Source organism: Penicillium pulvis, assembly GCF_028828015.1.
Source record: "Penicillium pulvis strain IBT 33274 chromosome Unknown contig_7_segment1_segment0, whole genome shotgun sequence".
NCBI lineage: Eukaryota > Fungi > Ascomycota > Eurotiomycetes > Eurotiales > Aspergillaceae > Penicillium > Penicillium pulvis.
In genome coordinates this window covers 3,658,643-3,683,901 of record NW_026643079.1, presented here as the reverse complement: position 1 = coordinate 3,683,901, position 25,259 = coordinate 3,658,643, and the positions used below count along the sequence as shown (strand labels likewise).

General features: G+C 44.6%; 7 protein-coding genes across 7 annotated transcripts; 2 read left to right on the top strand and 5 right to left on the bottom strand.

Annotated features, from left to right (window-relative positions):
- Positions 1–1,923: 1,923 nt before the first annotated feature.
- On the bottom strand, positions 1,924–3,402 carry N7503_009371 (uncharacterized protein; the record flags this gene model as incomplete). Its single annotated transcript, XM_057068918.1, has 1 exon — positions 1,924–3,402. The coding sequence occupies one exon, from the start codon at positions 3,400–3,402 to the stop codon at positions 1,924–1,926; it is 1,479 nt and encodes a 492-aa protein (XP_056919773.1).
- Positions 3,403–9,823: 6,421 nt separating this feature from the next.
- N7503_009370 (uncharacterized protein) lies at positions 9,824–10,579 on the bottom strand (the record flags this gene model as incomplete). Its single annotated transcript, XM_057068917.1, has 2 exons — positions 9,824–10,017; positions 10,240–10,579. The coding sequence occupies 2 exons, from the start codon at positions 10,577–10,579 to the stop codon at positions 9,824–9,826; spliced, it is 534 nt and encodes a 177-aa protein (XP_056919772.1).
- Positions 10,580–12,303: 1,724 nt separating this feature from the next.
- On the top strand, positions 12,304–12,579 carry N7503_009369 (uncharacterized protein; the record flags this gene model as incomplete). Its single annotated transcript, XM_057068916.1, has 2 exons — positions 12,304–12,443; positions 12,495–12,579. The coding sequence occupies 2 exons, from the start codon at positions 12,304–12,306 to the stop codon at positions 12,577–12,579; spliced, it is 225 nt and encodes a 74-aa protein (XP_056919771.1).
- A 2,313-nt stretch (positions 12,580–14,892) lies between these two features.
- Positions 14,893–15,273, bottom strand: N7503_009368 (DUF4267 domain-containing protein; the record flags this gene model as incomplete). The annotated part of the gene is made up of 1 exon (XM_057068915.1): positions 14,893–15,273. The coding sequence occupies one exon, from the start codon at positions 15,271–15,273 to the stop codon at positions 14,893–14,895; it is 381 nt and encodes a 126-aa protein (XP_056919770.1).
- Positions 15,274–17,855: 2,582 nt separating this feature from the next.
- On the bottom strand, positions 17,856–18,279 carry N7503_009367 (uncharacterized protein; the record flags this gene model as incomplete). The annotated part of the gene is made up of 2 exons (XM_057068914.1): positions 17,856–18,049; positions 18,084–18,279. 2 exons carry the CDS (start codon positions 18,277–18,279, stop codon positions 17,856–17,858), a joined length of 390 nt encoding a protein of 129 aa, XP_056919769.1.
- Positions 18,280–20,578: 2,299 nt separating this feature from the next.
- Positions 20,579–22,396, top strand: N7503_009366 (major facilitator superfamily domain-containing protein; the record flags this gene model as incomplete). The annotated part of the gene is made up of 3 exons (XM_057068913.1): positions 20,579–20,742; positions 20,800–21,070; positions 21,125–22,396. 3 exons carry the CDS (start codon positions 20,579–20,581, stop codon positions 22,394–22,396), a joined length of 1,707 nt encoding a protein of 568 aa, XP_056919768.1.
- A 299-nt stretch (positions 22,397–22,695) lies between these two features.
- Positions 22,696–24,470, bottom strand: N7503_009365 (cytochrome P450; the record flags this gene model as incomplete). Its single annotated transcript, XM_057068912.1, has 4 exons — positions 22,696–23,344; positions 23,406–24,064; positions 24,140–24,164; positions 24,223–24,470. 4 exons carry the CDS (start codon positions 24,468–24,470, stop codon positions 22,696–22,698), a joined length of 1,581 nt encoding a protein of 526 aa, XP_056919767.1.
- Positions 24,471–25,259: the final 789 nt, after the last annotated feature.

Sequence of the window (25,259 nt, the reverse complement as noted above, 5' to 3'; positions counted from 1 at the left end):
TGTTAGGGCTTCATGTTAATGGGCTTTTAAGTTTCTGTTATCATATTACATTTATTGGACCACCATCCCTTCCCTTTTCCTCTTCGTTACACTTTTAACTCGCCAGTTAGCATATAAAGGCGTTAAGAGCAGTCAAACCCCATAGCTGTTGTTTTTCGCTTTAAGTCTGAATAGGACAGTGACGATGTTGAACTAAAGAGCAATTTCCTTCGTTAGTATACTCCGCATTGATCTGCTGACCTTTCTGGCAGTTCTTAAAGTCGCGATTTAATCGTTTGACCTCTTCGGTCTGATGTTCGGCCTAGACTGATAGTCAACATCTTAGGTATACTTCCCATATGATCATGCTTTTATATGGTTAAATTTATTCAACTGCGCGACGTAGTGAGCCACTGACGTAGCAAACAACAGGCTAAGACTGTGGTTGCGTTGCAAGGCCTAGTAACTCGAGGATCGAGACCTTCCGACTCCTTTGATACCATTCCTTTCGTTGAATCGGCCCGATAATGGTATTGGTATTAGAAGGCTAAGTGCCAGTATCTTAGAACGCACTTCGGACGATACGTTAACTGAAAGCTCCAGATCAATGTAATATCCTCGAGGGACTGACGTTTGTAAATAAGGGTCCTTTCCGAGGAAATTGCTTTAGTTTGAAGATGGCGTTTGGTCTAAAGCTTGATCAAAATTGGGCGTACGGGTTCAAAAGCTATTTAGAGTAATGCGATTTTTCACGCAAAATGGAGAAATCTAAAGCTTTGATGGAACCCATTCTCATCGACGGAAACGATAAATTATCTATTGATCACAATGCGACAACTTCGGATTCTCATGGGGGATATGTAGCCGTATTATAGCAATAGACCGGATGACTGGCCATTTGGAGAGTTTTGAATATTATAGCGCTCATTAAGCGCTGGATTGTCGTGGAATCAATCTTCTAGATGAGTCTAATCTTTAATGACCAGATACGGGACCATAAACCAGAGCTCTACAGCAATACACTCCATTAAGGTTAAGGTTAGGCCACGATCTTTCGCAGCGAAGTTCTGGAGGTTCTGTCAGGTAGGGAAATTGAGCACCGGGTGCCACAGCGCACCATTTTCGCTTTCTATACCTTTAGACATCAAGTTTCTCCCGTCTCCCGTCAATCGATAGTTCAGTACTTTGTTCCAAGATTCTAAAATCAAGAGCAATTTTTAGTATGTTTGGTGTACATGAATAGTGCAGGAGATCCAGGTTTTCTCAGGTGTTCATGGCGTGGATCCAAGGTCGGATGCAATGCTTTTTTAAGTGCCTACGTCGGTTATGTAGGGGGACTAGTGTTAGTAGCTCTAAGTAAGTACGATTGCTCGGCAGCCTAATGTAGCCCCACGTGAAATGTTAACGACCATAAATCAAAATGACAGAATTTTGAATATTACCTCTACCTGCCAGAGCTCGCTGGTACAGCTCTTCTGCCTCACTGATATTCGTCTTTGTGACTGCAAAGCTTGACCAGATTTTTGACTGCATCAAAAAGGGACAAATTGGTTTATCAAACCTACCACACACTCCATTTACCTTCAAATACTCGCGTCAAAAAGTATCTTACATTCATCATGATGTCGTCCTCAAGGGTACTGATCATTTCTTCCAGGTGGAATTCTAGTCTTTCAATACACCATGCGTTGCTAAATTGTCATAGAATATGCGAAGTTCCTCATGTCTGTAACAAAAAAGTACGTAATTGACATTCGATATGATAGAAGAAAGAAACAAATAAAAGAAAAAGAAGAAAAGCCATCAAACAATACAAAGCAGATAGACTCAATAGCGAAAGTAAGTGATATCTATCGAATGAGATGTTGAGTCTTCATGTCGGTATATGACCGCATTTAATGTTGAATTAAATGGGTTATAGCATTGGGTATGCCCTTGGATCTACTAAGCATCTGCTAGATCAACAGACAGCTTTCGCTCTTCACGCTTTCTCAAGTCTTTCATGAAAGCAAGCAGTCTTTGACGCCGGAGATACATGTTGGTCAAGTCAACCCGAGCTTTTTTCTCCGCATCATTCTGACCAGTGATGAGAATTAGCATGAAGAACGTCTCTATGATACTCGGAGCGACATTCGACACGAGCTGTCCTGTTAGGCTCCACTTCAACGCACTCGAAGTGACCAAGCAACCAATGGTAAGGAGGAAGCCAGCAACGACGGTGAGGAGATGGGAGCTAACAGCATCCATCCAATGAGATACTCGTTGGGTTAGAGATAGCCTCTCATCACTGCCAGCGGAAGGGACTTCCAACGAGAGTCTAGCAAGGACGCCCATGTCTCCCTTCTCTATTTGGCGAACTTGACTGCCGACGTATTGATGAACTTTGTTCTGCACGTTGCGCAAGACAAAAGAATCGAGCAGACCGACCAATCCTGCATATGTCCCGATAAGTAGCCACCAGGTACTGTTGAATTTGAATACAGGACCAATGGCTAACCAGATGATGAATACCAGCACGAGGATTATAATGCCGACAAGTGTCCCAACAATATCGGCATAGTAAAATATACCAACCTGCATGAAATTCTCTTTAGGGGGTGAGGCTACCTCTGGCGGATGAGGCATTTCATCCTTAGTAAGATGGCGAAGCTCTCTCTCGAGACTAATATCGAGTCTGAAGATGGCATCTAGGCAGTTGTTGTTGTAGTCTCCATAGCGCTCCCTGAGGCATGTGAGAAACGCAAAAACCAAGGCCATCAGTGCGGAAGTCGCGTCGTTGATATAGAGTTGCCACTGGCTCGACCAGCCGCAGTATTTGCCAAATGCCAACCACACAAATATGCAAATCCAGTAAAGACCAACTGTAATGATATGTCCAAAGACTTTGGCTGAGCGAATAATACACCGAGCAAAGAGAGTCTGGGGGTGCAATGCTTGACTCAGCGATTCAAGAGACCGATTGTTGCATTCCTCGGCGGCAATACGGATTCCTTCAGGTCCGAACTTCGTCTTGACGGTAGCGGTCATGCGTTCATGACTATCAAGTCGAGACTGAATTTCAAGCATGGCTTCACGATGTTCGGTGTATTCACGGAGAAGCTGCCTCATCAACAGCGAGTCAAAAATGTAACACATAATAGCCTGGACATCTGAGATTCCTGCGACCCAGATATCGGAATCGCCATAGGGAATTCCCATGAAGGCCCACGTCAAAAGTCCAGCTATAATGAAGAGAAAGACTGGGGCTGAGCCTGCCCATCGTACCGTCGCGTCAAGCCATCTGTCCAGTAGTCTGGGGCTCGCTCTGACTGCATAACCCAAAGGCAAAGGGTTCGTGGTATCTAGCTCCGCCTTGTCGCTAACTTGGTGCGTCTCTGCCTTCCCCTCGAATTCCAACCGAAAAACAGGTTTGAAGTTCTTCATTGTGATCAATGAGGAGATGATCCGATGCAGTGCAACTCGACGGGGAACAAATCAGGACGGGTGAGTCTCGACAGGAAATTACGACGCAGCGAGTCCACCTGGTGTTGAGAGTATTGAGAAATCGATAGAGACGGGAGATTCCATAGAGCGAGGATATACCATTGGAGCAAACGGCAAGACAGTTTGGTTGATATAGTTTCAAACAAGTGAATAAGACAGAGAGGAAATAATTGCAAAAGATGGTAAAATTGGAAGGAAGGAAGGAAAAAAGCCTACAATTTATATGAGCTGCATTTGAATCTGCATCCAGAACAAAATCTTTTTAGCCCTGCGCTATTCTATAATAATTTCCACATACGTATTTCTGGTGGGCCTCCGCGTATTGTCAAAGGGAAAACGTGTCCCGTGTTAAGCTTCAATGCATGTGAAAATAAGACCTAACCGTGATGATCCTATGCAGTAGCGAGCGAAGGCTCACCGGTGAGTCTCTTCATGGACTTGATTATAGTGTTCCCGAATCTAAAGTCATCAGTACCACGGTATGCCTTTATGTGGAGCATTTGGACCCAGCATAACCTTAAACCTAGAAATTCGACGCAGCAATGACAGGTGATACATATGACAACCTCCGCGGAGATGAAAGTTTCGCCTCAAGTACCAACTTTGCAATGGTTCCGAGACCCACTTAGTGATTCAGAGAGTAACTGTGGGTATGACCTGATTCGGGATCATCCTGCATTTATACAATACTGCATACCAAATTAGGATAGTTCAATATTGGACCAACCCACCATCCGGCCACGCTTCATCAAAAGGAAGGGGTTTGGTATTTTACTAACAATAATTCCATTAAACGTTCGTCAAGTCACATCAGCAATGTACAGGCAGCAACATCAGAACTGCGAACTAATAATCAGAATTACGCTTTTCTTTCTGTTCTGAATTGGGAGATAAGACGATCTTCTAGGATGTACAAAGATCTTGGATGAAGAATGACGTTAAGAAGTGTTACTGTGTACTACATATCTGGTGTCAAACCGAAACATGGAAAACAATGTGTCTTGAAATATTTCTCAGAGTTAAACATTATTTTCCTCATAGCCCTGTTCAAGGTTACCTTGGTATCACAGCGCCTTTGTGTGTTCTCATCAGGAACTAGAGAACTCACTTTGATTGGTAAAATGATCTTTGCAGTCGCAGCCTGGTATTCGACGTGACGTACAACAATGACTAAGGTTAGAAGAGGTGGTGCGGTGTTTTTGCTACTACCTCGTATTACGGGGCTGTGCTTTCGGACTTCACCGACAGACTGTGGATGGGCCCAGAGAGACCAATCGTAACAGTAGCTAACCCCACATCATTCTTAACTAGACAACCGCGAGCCATTGTGCTTTCGGGGCTGTTAAATGTAACATCGAAAGGGGCGGTGCACGAAAAGCGGTATCAAGATTAACGTAATCCACAAGCGAGCGGTTAGAAGATGGTCGAACGTTTTCAAGCCTGGCAGGAGCCAAGCCAGTACCGTCGTTGTTTAATCACTATAAAGTCTGGACTTTTTTGGATCATATTAGACCTTCCCGCGCGCATTTGATTTTGCAAAAGCTATTCGACCACATTCTGATCACCATTAACTGTGGGCAGATGTATCCAGTCGTGAGCACTGTGCTCGTGGCATTGGCCACGGTCTTGGTTAACATACGCATTGCTGTTCAAATAACCAACTCGGCCTTGAAATGGGATGACTATTTCATATGTCTGTCGCTTGTCCTTTTGTATAGCGTGTTGGGGCAACCAATAATTTGTAAACACCCCTGGTGACAGTCGAGAGGTCAAGGCTAATCAATGTTGCACAGGGACTCATGATGGAGGTGTCGGAAAAAACGGGGACGAACTCACTACGGAAGAGGAAGATAACTTTCATAAAGTGGGTATGATTTCGTCTAGCCAATCCAATGTATGCTAATGGCATGTCCAGAGTTTCTTTGCGAATGAAATTTTGTACACACTGCTCAACCTTTTCATAAAGGCCTCCATCCTCTTGCTATATCGACGAATTCTCAATACGCCCAGACTCATACTCCCCAGTCTAGTCACCTTCGGACTGGTCCTGGCATGGAGTATTGTTGTTTTCATTGCCGTCCTTTTCCAATGCCGTCCGACGTCCCTGAATTGGGTGAAAGCTAAGCCTGGTACTTGCATCAATGAGGACATATTTCTCCTAGGTAACGCGACTTTTAACATCCTGATTGATCTAATACTACTCGTCTTGCCGACGCCTTTCATTATACAGCTTCAACTTAGCCTTCCGCAGAAACTATGTACGCTGGGTCTTTTACTCCTCGGGGCTTTGTGAGTTGAACTGTACACGCCCTCGTACTGCACAGACTAATTTAGGTTAGTGCGTGTATTGCAAATATCATGCGAGTCAAATCTCTGCATATCTCTGGGACGGAAGAGAAATCATGTGAGTTGTTGAATCCCTCTTCCATATGCGAGCACAGTGGCTGATGCCCAGTCCACTTAAGATTCTGTCATGCAAGCCGCAACCTGGACCATAACCGAGCCTTGGGTTTCTATAATCTGCGCTTGCTTGCCGATTGTGTTCCCCTTTCTACGAAGCCAATGCAGTCTGTTATCGTGGGATAAAGAGTAAGCTATGAGTCCAGCGGTTACAAAGCATCATCGGATAGGGAGACAAGCTAGCCCTCTAGCGAGGCCTGATAAAGAAGGATGGGGCCATGATGAGTACGAGTTGATGGAAGCAAGGGAATCCTCAAGGGCTTAGAGGAATCATATTATTCTGGCCTTGTCTGCCAGTGCCTTCTTTTGGGCTCTTAGCGTCTGGTTCTTCTGGAATTCGTTGATTGCGGTCCTTCAGCCCTCATGTACTGCATTTCATCTTAATTGGTGTTCTCCCGAGTACTGAATTCCCTATTTCTTCTATCACTTTGGGCTCCTCATTTGAAAGGACTGCTATCAAGGGTGTTGGATCGGCATTATCGACTTGTTATTCCCATGTGATTGTTTATCATTGTCGACCATGTACTGGCGGCTATCAATAATTTTGGCGTACGTTTGGTGGCTGGTTGGTGGGTGCAGATTGTTTTCAGCACACCTGAAGCATTCCAACTTAGAGCGGACGCGACTCAGTCGGATTGATCGAAAGTCGTGTACAGAGGTTGTCCCCGTAGACCAACAAGGATGTCATACTCGGCCATGCCCGTATGTGGTCCTGGGAATCACGAGTCGAAGTTCGGAGACGCCTGCATTCTTAAGTGAGGTGTTCGCGTTGCATCGGCTACGCGCCCAGGCACGATTCATGTGATTGATTTGATTCCTCTGCAAGATAACGACTATATCAAGGTGCATTTCTCAGCTGATGAACAAGACTGACAGTTTATTTAACTCCTGAACTCGGGATGAGTACTGTAGTCTAGGTAGTTCGACGTCCTTGGGCAGAGAGGACGTTGGGTGAATTCCCTATACAAACAACGCTGCCGTTACAGTATCAGGAAAGCATTACGCATTCAAAGTCACTTGGAATTTCAGTCATAGGTAAAGGAAGAATTCCGGAGACAAGACCAGGATTTGGTAAAGAAAACGTCTCGATTCGCCAGCATATTCCTTTACTCCGGGATGTCTGTGAGGTCTTAAGCGGCCAATGACTTGCACGAGATATATTTCTGGCACATCGTCGCACATAGTATCGTTCCAGGCCATGCAGCCCCATCGCGTTCGATATTCGACGTTTTCAAATTGGGGACGCAGATTTTATTTTCTCCAACTCTACAGTCTAAATGAAAAGGCTGCACTCAATGAGAATATTTTTTCATGGGCTGTAGCTAGGACTCTGTCCGACAGTACTCACTAAGTGGGGGTACGTTGACGCAGACTTACTCAGAACACAACATGCTCATCAGTCTCACTGTCAAATCTACAGCCAGTGCGGAAGGTGACAGATGGCTATGACAGCCTGCATCAATGCAGTGCATCGGTGATCCGCTGCACATCCGGTTTAAATTTTGAAATCATGGTCGTTGATGAAACGCACAATCTTGAAGGGACCTTCAACACTATTCAACGAATGTTTGCACACTGACTTGACATCACAGCTTTTGCGGCCATTGTAGCACCCTGGGGGAGAGTCAAACTGGTCAACCATGATTGTCGTCATCCGGAGTTGTCTTGATAGAGATATAATGCCTGGTCCTTTTTAACCAGCACCGACTAGGTGTTTCTTCAAAGGCACCTATCAAACCTGTTAATAATGCTATGTAGAATGAACCTATGGTGCGAACTGAGCCAATATAATACCCAAGCCGCGAGTGTCCCTGATCGCAAGTGAATAAGTAAGGGAGCCCTAGAATAATCCAATCGAGATCTCTAACGATGTTTTGCCTTGTTATTAAAGAAAGGAGGGAGTACAGTCGACAAGAGATCGGGAGCGGAGGGACGAGAACAGCGAAGACATAAAGAGCCAATGACATAAAAACAAGGAAAAACGACAAGAGATGTCTCCCTTATATAAGAGAAGGAAAGTTGACTGTCAGCAGAGATAAAGAAGACCGATATAGGCATACTCGAAACGGAAAGACGGGGCAGCAGCGCAGGCGCATTACATGATACTGGTTTCAAATGCTAACACTAATTAGATGCCGTGATCATGCTGAACCAAATCCAAAGATTTTGATAGAAGGCAGGTGCGCAGGGGCTTCGTTTAGAGTTTGGATCTAGTATTTCCGCGGGATTCAATTGTTCTATGGAAGCCTAGGAAAGCATGCGCGGAATGTTTTCCATCACGGGTCCCTGTACGTTCATAATTACCCTTGAACTCTAAAATATTGCCAGGGATTTTGAGAGATACTTGGCTCTCCCATCATGCTGTACGCAAGGATAATCGATAGGTATGCCAAAGGATCATCCCACCCTATGGCAGACTTGATCATTCGAACTGCGATGCATATCCTAATAGAGACCATGGCACGAAGATAGTGCTTATAATATGGTCTATATACCCATCATTATTAAGATTTACGATGTGGTAGAATCGCTCTTGCGAAGTCTGAGTGCGAGATACTGTAAATTCAATTCAAAAAATTTTGATACCGGATCGGGATTGGACACCTACGGTACTGGAGCAGGCTCTTGCTGGGCACGACAAAGTCCCGCGTACTAAGCGAAGGTTCCGCTTATATTCTACGGAGACCGAACGACCATTCCGTATCATATGATGCCAAGAAAGCCAAATATCTATATTTGGCATTTGGGGTCGCCGAAAAGTGAGCTCTCTGCTATTTAGTCTGATAGGCTAGTCGCTCCCTTCTTGGCACTTGCAAACAAAGTTAAGAAAGTAAGGTCTTGAATATCACCCGGCTCATATTGATCATTCTGTTCTCTTTGTTGGTTTCTTTTGAGGGCAAGAACAACGACGAGTACATGGAAAACTGACTTCAATAAAAGCCAATGCATAGATTTTGTATATGATTGTAAGGTAGCGGTGACCCTGTGAAATAGGATATCGACATTCTCCTCGTTGATTTTGCCATCCCAACTAGCTCATTGATTGTGACCGCCCATGGGCAATGAATAAGAAAGTTCTACCCCTATTCAATTTCTGTTCAAACGTTTGCGGTCCATTTCATCGAGGCCTTCAGACGGGTAAGAAGGAGGATATGCCACAGACAAGACCATTTCAGACTATGTGCCATGTAAACGAAAGATCTCGCAATCTATTTTTGATAGCAAAAAGTCTTTCATCATGGTAGTCCACTCTAATAGTGGCGGGGCTAGCAAGGAGGCTTTATATGACATGGCGATAAAGCCACTAATCTAAATAATGGTCGAGGTACCTTCATGAATGATGGCTAGACGACTAGTGCGATGGCCTTGCATGAGTAGCAATTTATAAAGATACAGAAAACAGGCAAGTGAGCCAGCCAGTAGATCTTATTCTATGCAGCGGCTATGATCGTAACGAAGCCTAGCCCCAAAAGCATGATAAGAGTGATCTTATACTTAAAAGGGGTTGGGAACCTGCATAAGCACAGTAGTTACAGGCAACATAGAAATATTGAATATAACAAAGGGGCATCCTTGGACGGCTTAACAGTATCGTTACAACGAATATATTAGTCTGTATGTTTTTTAGTATTAGGTACGCGTAGTATGAATCCAAAGGCGTTGCTACTTACATTATAGAGTAGGAACGGCCTCGCAATTTGATAGTGGCCGGTGAACAAGCAAAAGAAGATCTAGTGGCATCAAATCTGAGGGCAATATAGACGGCGATATAATTAATCTAATTCTCGCTAGTGCCCTCCCTTGCTAGCGACGAGCTCAGCAATTAGTACTAAGTATATTTTTAATATAGCCACACATTGGCGATGGTGGTTTCTATCATGGAAACGGTGCAGGTCATCATTTAGTCTTTGCGGTAGGAGTAGATTGCCTGAACAACTGGCATGTGGTTTAGCGGAGATGATGTGGGACGAGAGAGAGGAGACGTACTGCTGACGATGACTACAAGAATACCTAGGAGGAAGATGCTAATGACCAAACACTTTTGTTTATTGGGCATCTTGGTTCGCGCGATTTGCGTAATGGGGAGGCAGATTACTAGTTAAATTAGGGGCGATTTGGATGAAATTGACTTAGCACCTTACTCAGGACATTACTAAGGATGATGTTAAGGTTAGATGGAGCCAAGAAAGCAAAAGAAGAGGGCCATACGGAGAATTGTGAGCCATTAATTGACTATGGACAGTCCTAGGGGACATGTCACTATAAAATCGTTAGTCCTTTCGGCTACGTCGTAGTTGGACATTGAAGTATTCTCACACTCCGGATTTGAAATCTGCTCCCACCGTCGCCGGACAGGGTAGCAGATTAAATTATTACTGGAAATTAGAACTAGCCAGGTCGCAGCCAAAATACCAAGTGTGATGTTATACACATTCTCATAGCGGGTGCGATCTCCCAGGCGCTTATAGAGGGTCACCATGCCGGCCTTGATTAGCCATAGCGAGGTGATGTATAACATGGATCCCCGGATGATCATCTGTTCGATCAGCGGGTAGGGATCGAATGCCATAAGTTCCCAAGACCAGACAGATTGACCTTCATGATATTGGCCCGTCCATCTACAGTCGACTTTGCCATTCCAGACAAGCCTATGCATCGTTAGTGGAGTGCTAGTGACATGGTGCATCAACTCGCTGATTACACCACCTACCCTGGTCAAACATATAGTGCTGGATCGCCAGATCTCTGATTAGACATAAGGAAGCCAGAAGAACGAACAAATCGTCGAGGTAAAGCCGCTTCAGAAGTCGTACCCGGGCCACGAGGCGAGAGATTAAGATTACCCCTGCTACCACTGTGCAAACATATCAGGCAATCTACACAGAGACTCTGTCAGAAACTCTAGTAGCCAGTGATGCAATGGCAGAATTGATGAAAAGGCGCCATATCACTTGGTTTTGATTCTGGGGTACCATGTTGAGGTGCGTTTGCTTCTATTTTGAATGACAGAGAGGGAGAAAGGTAAAGTGAGTGGTGGGGCATCAAAGAATACCCCCGCGTCGACACGAATATAAAATGGAAATTCAAATTCTGTAGGCAATCTTCAAATCAAGAGGATAGACTGAGACACTTTTTGGAATACCTGTTGCTAAGGCCCCGTCCGAAGATATTTGCTTTGGGGTCATGCGCGGCTCATCGCCTATAGTATGGATATAATATTCCATGGTGAGGTTAAGTCTGGATTTCAACTTAGAGGAAACGCCAATTGTTATGATAGAGACGAGAATTTCACTTGAAACCCACTCGATGCCCCACTTGATAATACACGTATCCGAAGTACTCCTAGACTTATTGCACGGTTGAACAAGTTGCCAAAGTCGGGGTGGGCGAATGAAGCTAAAACCCGTTAGTTGATCTATATCTTTCATTCATCAAGTGCTAGAACACGTTATGTGCTATGAGCAGTGAAGACTAATATAGCTTCATCATTCGAAGTCACTGGTCCGCGACTAGCGCTGCCAAGATGCCTTCATATTGCGCAATAGCCCAACTGCGAAGATGAATTCTCTCTGTCCAGTGAAAAGGACAGAAGAAAAAAGAAAAACAGAAAAAGAAGACGTAGCAAAAGGAGGCTATGATCACTCTGCGTGAAGAGACAGACGTGAGTGGCGAGGCATCACTTATTTCTTGCGCCACTTCGGAGCTCCCCGGCGGCTCACAAGGTTAGGTCTAAGTCAGGGGGTGAGGGGGGGGTGGTCTTGACTGAGCGATCTCAGCCTCACGGCTAGTCAAAGGGCGCATTAGTCGGGGTCATCAAATATTCAGCGTAATTGACCAATTGCAGCGAAGACAGCATTAAGCATAACCCTTGGAAAACATTCGGATATCTAATTTGTGGCGAGCCTAAGCTCACACCTGCGGGGCCTACCGTCTTACTGTTCTCAACTGCGGTACATTGTTGGGTCGTTTTTCATATGAAATGGTACGAAGTATGACTTTAGAACTAATCCCGTATGATGTATAAGACTCTACGGACGTACGGGTAGAGCTCATAACATAGGTATGTGCTTTACGAACATATAATACAAGGCAGGAAGTCTAAGCTCTATATCTAGTGGAGAGAAATAGTGGCAACTAGGTTAGATGACCTAATGGGAACGAAAAGCAGAATTCTGTTCTCACGGACTCTCAGTCAGCAAAGGAGTGTCTCACACCATAGGGAAGTCAGGATAGTTGGGCTTGTAGAGGTTCTGGCAGCGTGCGTTATAAGCGCCAGTCGTGCTCGTGACGATCTCCTCTTCCTGTGCACGAACACCCAAGCACGCCAGGGCTCCATCAAAAGGCTTGACCTGCTCGCAACCAGGTCCAGCGCTGTGACCCATGCGACGAATCAAGAGCTCATGTGGTCCCCCAGCTGCTGCTCCGCTTTGGTCACACCGTGCAGTAGGGAGAAGCACTCATACCGCCGTGGAAAAATGGAACCTCGCTGCCATGCGACGCTCCAAGATTTGGGATTGGCAGTAAGTCTAGAAGTCCGCCAAAACAGCGGTAGATCTAGGTCTGTTTCTCAGACGCGCGCAGGCTCAACAGGTAGTCAGTCGCGCAGAGGAAGGGTCGCCGTATGAGGCACCGCTCATCTGGAAGGCAGAAGAGTAGTCGGTCTCTTTTTAGCTGGCCAGCAGCTCGTCTACAGTCATTTAATTCAAGCCAGCATCAGAAGTGTGGTTCCAGGACGAAAAGTCCGTGTTATCACTCTGTCAATGTACTCGAGGATCTCGCCATCCTTGTCAGGGTTGCCAAGAATCAGCAGGAATGATTTGGGGTATCTTGACGTTGCGGTTAGTGTACTTGGAGAGATAAGTAATCTCATCCACCACTGGTGAAAATCAGGTGTTTCAGGATGTGAAGTCTGGTCAGAAGACTTCACGAACGAGGGCCCAAAATCTGTCAGCTTCACATGCTGGTCGAAAATTGGAGAAGAGATTAAGAAACACAAGCTGCTACAGCTTACTGCTACAAGAAGGAACAGAAAGACAGCGCATTATGTTTATTGTGGTGGTATCGAGGAAAATAGGAGAGAAGAGGAGGAAGAAGCGTTGCTCTATCTACAGAACTAGGGTCACCTGATCTCTAGGCTCTGACAAACTTTGACAATCCTGACTGTGTGGTCATGCAGTGCGGTCTAGTGCGGGGTTGCCACCGCATACCCAGACCAGAATCGGGGGAAAACGAGATACGAAAATGATTTTACTTTGTCTCATCCAACTCACACTTAAGCTTAGGAACTATTCCTGTAATGCTAGTGGAAATGTTATCAAGAAGAAGACAGTACAACCCTAAGCTTACATGTGGTCTAGACTCGCATTATGCAAGATACAATGAGGTAGTAGTAAAATCTAATCACTAAATTATATTTATTCAAGATGCTCATTATTTATAACATCAATATCGAAAAGTGACTCTAACCTACTTCAGAAATCAATCATAGTCTATTTCAACTATATCTCCTCCCCCCCCCCCCTGACTTCAAAAACACACTGGTGCTCTAGTCTATCAAAAGCTAGAAGTACCCCTTTAGGTTACGATAGGCTTTTCATTTAGCCTCAATTCAAGCACTTGATATTGACATTATGCTCATTATCTTATATACCCCTCGAGAAGGAGAGATACATATAAAATCCTCACTATTTCGCAATGTTAGAAAATCAAAACCCAGTTTACATTCACGATACCGGTGAATATACAGTTTGCCCATTCTGGATGTCTAGTGAATCTGCCATAGAAATGGTGGATGTTGTTCTGAAGATAATTCCAGCGCTGGTCATTTGTCAGTGAGAGACGCCTTCGTCTCTGATCGTATCAATTTGACAACCAACTTTCACGCCATCCTGCTTGCCATAATATTATATCCACCTTTGATAGCCACTAATTATGGGCATTGCGGGGGCAGTAGAGAAGATCAGGCCCGTCGTGTAGTTGATCAGGTATGAGCGGAAGGCGGAATTAACAAATACAGCGGCTATCGATGGGTCAGATTTTCAATCTCTTTCAAATGATCAGCGAGCTCTTGCAATGGAACTTGCCGCCAGTTGAGTCGAGCCCTCTTCGATATGTCTGCAGTTGATGGGGAACTCCTTCTCAAGATTGTAGTAACACAAATAGCGTGATCCAATTTCACCGACCACGCTATTGGAATGTGCCACATCAATCGAGAATACCGCTTTACCGTAGGGCAATATTTCCTTTGCTAGCCTCAGCATTTCATGAACTGAAGCTATGCCTAAATCCATGTTGTACAATAATTCGACAGCAATGAACACCGATTGTTCTCCTTTTGCCACGGCTGGGTAAAATTTGCATATGTTCAAGAGAGGCTCTCGAAGATTTACAGCTATGATGAGAGAACATTCGAGTCATGATTATCCCTTATCGCATGCCAATACGGATACTGCATGGAAATATTCGTCATAAACAACAACGTCACCAGGCTGGGGGATCTTTGACTAGACTGCGCCATCGCCCGTCCATGGGCCTTAAGGTAAGGCCCAACGCCCGTCCACGGTGGGCCCTGGGCGTTTTGGGTTCGGGTACGCCCGCCCATGATGGGCTGGGCAATGCCCACTCACTTAATTGTACATACAATTGCGAGAAATGGACGCACAAACTGCTGATTTATCGGTGTCACATATATAAGAAAACTGGAAATATGGTATAAATCACGTGTTGACTGCCAAGAAAGGAGGGTACAGGTCACGTCGCCACTGCCATAAGCCACAGGTCGCCATTGAAAATAATCGGACGGGAAAAACAGTCCAGATTCTGCTCTGTGAGATTGAGCCATAAATCCTTCCAGGTCTAGCCGGTACTGAGAAATGCCAACACATAAGATTAGTATCCCTTTTTTTTCCCGTATAGCATAGCAGCAATGTCAAGATCACAACATAAGGTCTATTCTCCATACGGACGTAGTTAAAACCATCCAAATAAGCCAGATATCATGAAGAGAAGTACAGGCGGAAATACCCAGTGTTGCAGCTCGCCGCCTCCAATAACCAAGCGACTAACAAACCCATCAGTGATAGGCAGGGTCAGAGCTGCACACAAGCCCTTGCCCATTAGCCTCTCATCGCCAGTAGTCCAAAGAAGGGCGACGAGGAGGCCGACAGATATGTTCCTCACACCCCAGATGCGCATTAGTGCGTGGCTGAATGTTTTAGCCTGGGGCTCGGTAGGCACAGGAAAACCAAGACTTCTTAGATGAGTGTTGGGGCGCAGGGTGGCATTCGTGCCGAGTGAAATGAGCACAAGGCCTAGGCCGAGGCTGCCGTTAAAGATGACGGGGTGTGTCATGGTGAAAAGTTTTTGTGACCTTCAGTGGCTAATTCTTCACGGTGAAGCTGCGTTGTTTTAATGGAAATTTATGAAAAAGGGTCTTGACGATAACTTACAAAATTGTACTGCGAAGAAAGGGGTTACTTATATAAAGTGACCTTGCTAAGGAACAGCTCCACCCATGACTCCGAAGCTTACCAATACGCTGAACTCCGAAGCGTACGCATTTGGCATAACTCCGAAGCTTACCAATAGACGTAACTCCGAAGCTTACCCTCTGAAGCACCACTGATAAGAAGGGTAATGTGGCTTAGGGCCGATAAAACATCAATGCTTGTAATGTCTGGGTACAGAGTACGTGTGGCGCGGGCTTTAGGTTATCCAGTAGGATATATAAACCCATTCTCCTTTCTCTACTACGATTCCTCGACTCAATCCAAAGAAACTCCTTATGAAACGTTTCCCACATAATGTCTTCGGCAATAAAAATACCTTGTAATGATTATAAGATAGCTTCCGTCAAGTCCCCGCTGCAGTGAGTTCTCCTGAGTTTCAGTAGTTGGTAATCTTATGAAATAAGCTAGCAGGACCGGGTGCGCGGGTCAAGCGTTTTAGACACAAAAGGACACACTATTGGGTGTGGAAGGTTAGAGGTGTCTGGCTTTAGTGGACTCTCTAGCCCTCGCTTCCCTCATTAACGTCTTTTCCTACCGGACATATTAGCTAGAATGTTCCTATCGCTGGTTGGTGGGTTATCCGTTGGAGTTCCTTTTTCCACGGCTCTTACACTGCGATGACATCTGGTGTGAGAACCTTCTTATCTACAAAAATCCCCTAGTGGCGCTTTCAATAGTCAAGGTAATTCGAAAATAATCGCTACCGTTCAATAAGCTATAATCCTGTCATCTTCTACCGCTGGCCAGATTCAAGGGGTGGATAATGATCAAATGACAATTAGTAATGAGCCAAGGCATCATTATTACCACCATCACCACCACTAGATCTTCCATATAGTAGGCGTCAGAGCCCGGCAAGATATCCATAACCAATCTCGAGATATAAACCTACTGCTATATACCGGTAATGAATTTTCAGAACTTAGTTTAAAAGACTTTATTCGGGAAACTTAGAAGTATCTCCCCTATAAGGGATAAGTCTTACGTAATTCGCAATTCTATGGCCTCTTAGCCATTAAGCGCGAAGAATTAGGCGGTGCAGAGTATAAGGCTATCGCATTCCTATTATAGATTATCTCACTTTACTTTATTATGTTTATCACCCTTAGCATCATCAATATTAGCAGTTAGCTATAGGCGAATCATCTAGAGTTAAGTCAGGAGAATAGGCAGGATTTATTCTAGATAGATGCATCTTTTACCATTTCCACGTTTGTAAATAGCAGTATATCACCATTAGATAAGGACATCACTACTTTATAGTTGAAATGAGTATTTCTAACCAATAACTGAAGTGATTAAAGCTAATCTACTTTTTATATAATGCTTACCCACTTCTCACCTTAGGAATGTTCATTCTTCCTGGCGATATGCTCTATCCTTGCTTCCTACGCTTTATTATTTAACCTGAAAAGAGCCTTCCTTCTAGGAAGCACGATATAGTAGTCATAGAGGAACACGCTAGACTTCGTTCTAGAACATTCGCGAAGACTTTATACGAACCCCTTTCCTACACGCCATAAATAGTACCTACTCGGCACAATTATTATTCTTAATAGAATAGATTGGGCAGCGTTTAAAGTGCTATCTATCGGCAATACAAGATTAAAGCGCTTCCTTCTAAGTATAAGGTTCTCGAGGGCTTGTTCCAAGCATTAGGTAAGGAAATTGATTTATATCGCCTGATCATTGCTGATCGCTTCAAGCTGTTCGTGCAGGTGGATTTTATGTTGTGACTATTGCCGATCTACGGCAAGGTTTACTTATCCTTTATGGTGAGTGTACATATAATCTTCCAAATTACATACTAACATACCATGTCCCAAACAATTTGTCTTTCCCTTAGAAAGTTGCAATACTACAATTCACACAGCTGGGCATAGAGATCGACATCAACGCCTCTCCTGTTACCACCAGATGAGCTGTAAGTTTTGCTTTCTTCTTTAGGGAAGAATCAATTAGTTTCACACTGAATTTCTGAACACAATGCTTGGACTTTGCCGCTATCCCAAACTACCAAACTAACTTCTTTCAGTCCACCACCCAAGCGAAAGCTGAAAAGAAATCACCTAGACCCGATGATAAGCTTATCTGCATTATCAATGGGATGATATTGTTTCCTGTCATTGAGGTTAAGTCACCCACTGAGTTCACCTGGCGCGGCATTTTTGGAAGCAACTTGCTATTTACAGGCGCCTAGCTTCAAACTCTTGCCAGTCCACGATAGGGTAATATGTGTGCATACTGAGGAGACTGGCGGGGTCTTGCCTCCAGTCTTTATGAGAATTGGAAAGGCAAAGGCGGAAAAAGGGTTTAGAAGATTCAATAATGACTTCAAAAACTTTGTAGAGATCGCGAAAGTAACGTAACATGAGGAACTCTGGGTTCTTCATAGAAAGAAGACTCTATAAGGCCATTTCTCGACTACATTATAAATGGCAATGGGATACAACTGCTAAAGGTCAGTGCGAGACCATAGTAGGCGTTTGATTCGAAGTTTGCGATAGGACCGATTTTCAACCATCCATCCCAAGTGCCTCCATGGTCCATACGCAGACATTCAGTGCCGCAAAGCTTATTGCCATTGGTATCATCGAGATACTTCTCGATTGCACCTACTGTGGTAGCCTTCTGTGCTATTTGTATCGCAACTTCGGCCGGAGGAGTAATAGACCCATGACATAGACTCGTAGGTTCCCCGCAGAGTGTTGCAGGAACCTTGATCGAACAGTTCCTTGAAAGTACTAGCAAGGGATTTTGCCATAACAATTGCAAAGTTCGTGATCACGACACCGGATGCAGTGGCAGCAAGAACCCGCTCACAAACTCTGACAGGGGTTCGCTCCATAAGGGCATGATCGAGTTTCCTTGTCTGAAGACTACATTCTATTGTAGCGATCTCATTGAAGCTTATTTGCAATCACCTGTGTTGGTTGCCCATCGATAAATTAAGGCCAGGTAGAGGCCTGCACTGATGTTGAACAACAATAAATTGCTATCAAGAGGCCTTTGAGTAGACGCATAGTAGGTCAAGCTGTTGAAAATGGTATGGCCGGCTAAACAACAAACACGAGCGAAATCTGGGAGTCGGTCTAAAAGACTAGGCATAGCTTGAAGATTTCTTGCAACGATAATTAAATCGCACAGGAGGTTCCCTCCTTTGTATTTTTAGCAATGGCCCCCAAAATTTCCTGTAATCTTAGGTAGTATCCATGAGAATGAAAGTTCAAGACATACCCGCCCATAAATCACGCTAATCCGCACTAGTTCATAAGTGGGGCTTCTTGAGGTTCTCGGCCAATGAGGCACAGGATATCGTGGATTGATATAATCAAAGTATTCAAGGTAGACTTTGCCCTAGTCTGATGCACTTTTGAGCTGGATTCTTACCCAAGCTTCTTGAAGAAGCACACAGCGGGTCTACGTGATTTACTACTGAGATGGACTTGCTAAACAGAAAATTCGTATGGCTCAAGGCCTTCGAAGGGTTTAGCAGAATCAAGTATGAGAGGTTTTATGGGCTGAGGCTTGAGCGCTGATGAGCAGCTACATGGGCTAAGCTAATATAGTGTTTGAACGAAGCTAAGGTAACTACCTAGAACCCGCATGGCTCCGTCGCTGAACCTGCCTATAAAAACAGTTGGCATATCCGGGAAATTTTCGGACAATCATGAGACATGATGTTAGTCACCATGCAGTACAAAGTGCTTCATACACAAAGCCAATAATCACATGTTCGAATCACGCTATAAATCATACCATAACGATAGAGAATAATAGTTAATGGGCAATATTCATTGCCCTCATTCCCTCCAACGACTAAAGAATCGCCCACGAAGAGCCATATCTATGAGGTTGAATTTCGAGACTGGCCTCTCAAGAAAACTTTCACACGAAGAACAGTGCCCATCGATTGGTCCATAACGTAGCATGACTTCCATTCTCATCAAAAATAATCTTGGTATTTGACAGGTATGAGGGCTTCAAGCCTATCAATAACTCTGCATTTCTATAGCCCTAATTTTAGCGATTCATGTTTGATTCTGACAAGAATCATAGTCAGAACCGTGTATTGGCATCGTATCACGTGAATCATGCGTGCCACGAATGTCTCAGGAATGGGCGCCCGAACCGCAGTACAGTCTACAGTCAAAAGGTGGAACCTGAGGATCTGCTCAATGGTGCCCAGTGGTTTGAGTATAGTCTGACAGAATAGCCCCAACTACTGTTTCAAGAATTTGTCCGAGATCTAAGAGATCCCACAATCACATGCGATCTCTGTAGTTAGCATTTCGAAGGGGTTCCAAGAAGCGCCTGGATCGTCAAAAAGCCTTGGCAAAACTCTCCCAAGCCCGAAACCCTTAATTCGTCCGATCCGTCTGAAAGTACTTTGAATACTCCGTGTGATTAGGAGCCAGTATCATCCATTTAGAAAACCTAGCTAGTGCAAGAGCTGTGCACCCACGTTTCCACCAGCCAGGTGGGAGCTCAGACTGCCTCGTCTTTCGCGGATCATCGGCCGAAGGCGACTAGGACCCATGCTACGAACGCCGCAGTTCCTTTCGATAGCCAACGGCGGCAGCTGGAAAATTGGTGGGTTCGTCTAGGTTTCCTTTTTGAAAATTTCATTATTTTAGTATATTTTAGTTTGCCAAGAATTGAAATGGTATTTTTATTAGTACCCCACATCCCATCTGAATGACAAAGTAGAGAAATTGAATCTCGACAATGCTACACTTCAGAGAGCTCTCTGTCTTTGTTACCATTAAGCAAAATATAAGGCGGATAGCACACCAATCAGTCGCAAGTAAGACATTCATGTTACAAAGTAAAACCCTTGAGAGATAGCCTTGTAGGGTTTTATCACATTCAGTGCGAGGCGATCCAAAATTCCAATCAGATTAGATTAACGCACATAGCTCTGAAGCTTGGCTTGCAGCAACGACTAAGCCATTTTAAGACACAATGTAACCCCAGTGCTATTCCATTAAGTAATGATGGGACGTTGTGATTAATTCAATCTAATCTCATCTCGATGGACTATTTATCAGTGCCCCTTCCCTCCTGAGTAGGACAATTAGAGGAATCTTCAATTTCTCTCTCTTCATTCTGGCCACCCATTCTGGCCACCCTTGCCTTTTGTCGAGATGCTTGAAAAGACCGTATCCGGTCAAGCGGTCACCTCAGTCAGCGAGGCCCCTCCGACTGCGGAGTCTCAAGAGGCAAATATACAGGTCCAACATGGCGTGTCAATTGCAGAAGCGGTAACTATGTCATGGTCCAAAAGATCATTGATTCTGGTTTATGTCTGGTCAGTAAACAAGAAATATATATACACAAAATACATCTAACATCTCGCTGGCAAAAGCATGTGGTTGATATATTTTGTACGCGCTTTGAATGGAAGCCTAACGGCAAATTTGTCCCCATACATTACCAGTGATTTCCAAGGCCACTCTCTATTGACGGTGATCGAGGTTGTTACGAATGTTATGAGTGCTGCCTGTACAATGCCGATCGCCAAAATGCTAAACATTTGGGATCGCGTGGTCGCATTGACCTCGATGCTATTTATCGCACTCGTGGGCCTCATTCTGATGGCATGCTGCCATAACATTTCGACCTATTGCGTGGCGCAGGTATATTTATTACATCACCAATTTTACAATGCCCAGTACTGATGATATTTAAAGGCATTTGTGACGGTGGGCTTTACGGGCCTGATATTCTGCGTGGACGTATTGACGGCGGACACATCAAAAGTGCAGGACCGAGCTCTTGCATTTGCCTTTACCTCATCGCCGTATATTATCATGGCATTTGCAGGCGCACCACTTTCAGAGTCCTTCAACAATACGAACTGGCGCTGGGCGTATGGCACAATTGCAATTCTTTTACCGACTGTAACAATGCCGCTGGTTGTTATCTGGTCATTCGCCCGAAAAAAAGCCCAGCAGGGCAAAGTCCTGGACCATGCGACTAGCAAAAGCTCCTGGACCCAGCGCATCCACCATCTTATTACTGAATTTGATATGGTTGGCATCTTACTTCTAACTGCTGGCCTATCCCTCTTCCTTCTGGCATTTGTCCTGGCAGGTTCTCAAGAAGGCACATGGCACTCCACGAAAATAATATGCATGATCGTGATAGGTGGCGTTACTATTGGAGTATTCGTGATTTATGAACGATTCTTTGCTACAAGGCCATTCATCCCGTACCACCTCCTTGTTTCACGAACAATTATTGGTACCTGCCTTTTGAACTTTACCTATATCATTGCTGCCAGTTGCTGGGGCACATACTTCACATCCTTCCTACAGGTTGTGTATAATACCACTCTCATGCAAGCAGGTTATATAACAGCGATTTCAAACCTGATTTCTCCTCTCTGGTTGATTGGAGTTGGGTGGCTTGTTCAAATTACAGGGCGCTTCAAGTGGCTGCTCCTTTGTGCAATCCCAGTTTACATGCTTGCAATAGGTTTAATGATCTATTTCCGGACCCCCGGTCATAGTATTGGTTACATCTGCATGTGTGAGGTGTTTCTAGGGCTCGGTACTGGTACCATCATTGCCCTTGAACAGACAGCAGTCCTAGCAGCATCCGAACATGACAATTATGCATCAACGCTAGCATTGCTTGGTCTAAGCGGAAGTATTGGCGGTGCTATTGGCAATAGTATCTCTGGCGCCATATGGACAAACACCCTACCCAAGAAGCTCAAGGAATTCTTGCCAACCGAGGCAAAGCCACGATGGAATGAGATCTATGAGTCACTTCCAGTGCAGCTGAGCTTTGACATTGGATCGACAACTCGTCATGCTATTGAGCAGGCATATGCTATTGCCCAACGGGACATGCTCATAGCAGGTATTTCAATCATGGCAGTGACAGTTGTGTGGGTTCTACTGATCAAAGATATCCGGATGAAGGAAAGGACCGATATAAAGGGGCTGCTTTTCTAGTTCTTATTCTATGGTGGACCAGGCTGTTGTTTAGATAGCACTCTTCATTAGTTGCATTTGATATTCTAGACTTAATATATCATCATAGCCTAAGCAATAACGGTAATTATCTTATGCTATATTTTTTTTTGGGTGCCTTTATAAAGTATCGTTAATCGTACCGCTTGCTACAGTGAATCCTACTTTAATGCAGATAGCCATACCTGTATTCGTGGGGTCTGCCACTTCAATTGCAAGCCTAAATCCCTTTGGGATCCTAATCTTGATTGGGATTGCAAATACTTCACTCTCTAGTGACACTATCTCCTCCTGATTCGCACCGGTACCTTTCCTTTGGGGCCAGCGATCCCAAATCCAAAGTTTCGCATACTCATTTCCAGAGCTTTGGAATCTGCATGATCAAATTCACAGTCGAATGTATGAACAATCAACGCTGTTGCGAATATGTTCATCGTTTTAGCGAATCTCCGACCGGGACAGGCATGGTGGCCACCACCAAAGGGATTCCAGGCGCCTTTGGACATCTCAAGACTGAACTCAGACGATAGCCCATTCGCAGACAATTTCAAAAATCGCCCTGGCCAGAATTCTTCAACAGGATGATCTTGAAACGCACCGGTACTCCAAATGTCTGGGTTCATATGCCCTTGCATTGTATTGGTGAGAATATAGTAGTTTTTTGGAATGCGCCAGCCTTCAACATTCAGATCATCTTGTGTCTGTTGTCGCACGAGAAACCCTCCTATTCTGAGTCGAAGCGTCTCCGCATAAATAGCTTGTAACATTGGCTGCTCCTCGAGCCTTTTCACGTCAAATTGAGGCAAACCACCATCTGGATTGACAGTTAAGCAGGACTTTGCTTCTTCGCGTACTTGGAAGAGAATTTCAGGGTCTCTAAAGGCTTCGTAAGTTGTCCAGAAAGCTGAGATGCCAACATTGTTGGTCGCTCTGGAAGATTTACATGACATGTTAGCTTTCTCTTATCATTAATAATAAAAGTCCCACGTACCCCCAAATAAAAGCAAAGTCATGAGTAGCAATGGCATCCTGATCGAATCCGTCAACCTTATTGAAAAGCTCCTTTCTTTCTCTAAAGAATTTCGAGCCCCAGATAGGATCGTCCCCAGCCACATCAACAGCACTTGCATTAAATTTCTCAGACGCCCAGGAATGCCAGTCTTTGAGTGCAGCTAGGCCCTTGTCGCGGTTGCTATAGACTTTTGGGAATAAGAATCGTGGTAGACCACTCATCAGTTTCCAGACGTTATTTTCAACGGTCCACAGATAAGTCAAAAACTCCGGATGTCGGTGGAGCAGAGCTTTCCCGCAGAGCGCATTCAGTAATGAAGCAGTAAGATCATGCGTGTAAAGGGTAATGAAGTTGTCCCATTCCACCCAGTCTTTACCTACAGCAAGACGCTGTACTCGCTGGGCGTAATCGGCTTGAAAACGCTGGGCGAATGATAGCAAACCTGGACCAAGCAGGAAGCGATGTAGAAGTTTTCCCATGGGATATTCAATCCGATTGTGGGGCTTTACTTTGCTGTGGATAATAGGCTTGGGGTAGGCGCCTGAGTCATCCTCATCGTACCTCTCGAGCGCCTTGGGTGGAAGAGAGAACACGCGTTGCAGGAGGAAGCCATGGAGGCTAAATGGGGACGGATGGCGCTGACGAAACAGCGTTTGAACATTTTCCGTTCCTTGAACTATATATACTTTTTGTGCCATTATCCAGGCACTCACAGGGTGATCATGGTGGAATAGCTCCCTATAGGTAAGTCTTAGCCATACTAGCTTGAGTAATTCTTTCAATATCTGAAGCTCACTTTGTTTGGAGTGCCCACTGACGGGGGTTCCACACCATCTGCCACGATATGTGACCAATGAAAGGGATTTGTGAAGGGACCAATGGTGGCTCCTTTAACCCTTGTTTATCAGGGGTTGCATGGTGGAATAAGATATGACAAGCTGCATAGTGCCCAAAGGAAATGATGGAAAGGAAAGCGACGAAAGTTGTGAGCAAATCCTGCTGGCAGATCTTGAGTAGCCACAGGGCCACAGAGTCCTGTCCCATGGTGAGTAATAAACTCATATATGACCGGTCAGAATCAAGTGGAGTTTCGTTTATTGATCTTGTGAGATAGGAAAGTCTGCTCTTTGAGTAGTTCAAGCTCAGTGAAGCAGCTCTGGGAGAGGGTAAGATGAGCGAAATAGAAGCGGAGTTAAAAGGCTAGGAATTCGGTGGCCATGAAACGAGGCTTTTAACTATTAACACCTTTACTATTTGACTTAGTAATGAAGGAGCTTTACTATGGTATGGCTAAGAAATTGCCGAGCCATTAGTGGGCAATCCATAGCGAGATAGTGCACCCGGGTGGACTTGTGGCCAATTACATGTATTCTTAGATTAACCAAACCCTAAGTTAGAATGTCGTAGATATGGGTTTTCCCCAGGATAGGAATAGGTCAGCAATGATTAATACAAGGCATAATCATGATAGATCCACTTACCCACATGTACGACTTAAAATAATCCCATGCGAGCATAACCGCTGGGCCTTGCCTGGGCCGTGTGTGGGCCGTTTGTGGGCCGTGCCGTCGCATGGGGGCTATGTATGTGCCTAAGGAAGGGTTCTCCGTTTTTAAATCACATGTTTTGATACTTTACTTAAACCCGACAAGTGATGTCTCCATATATCAGTGAAGTGAATGGCTGACAGAATGTTTAGAATGCACCAAATATAGCTGGAGAGAGAATTCGCAGATGTAACCGTTTCTAACAAGAGGACTGAATTGATAAGGGTCTATCAGGATTTAAGCTTCTTCGAATTTTAAGCCATAACCTTGTAATGACCCGGTATAT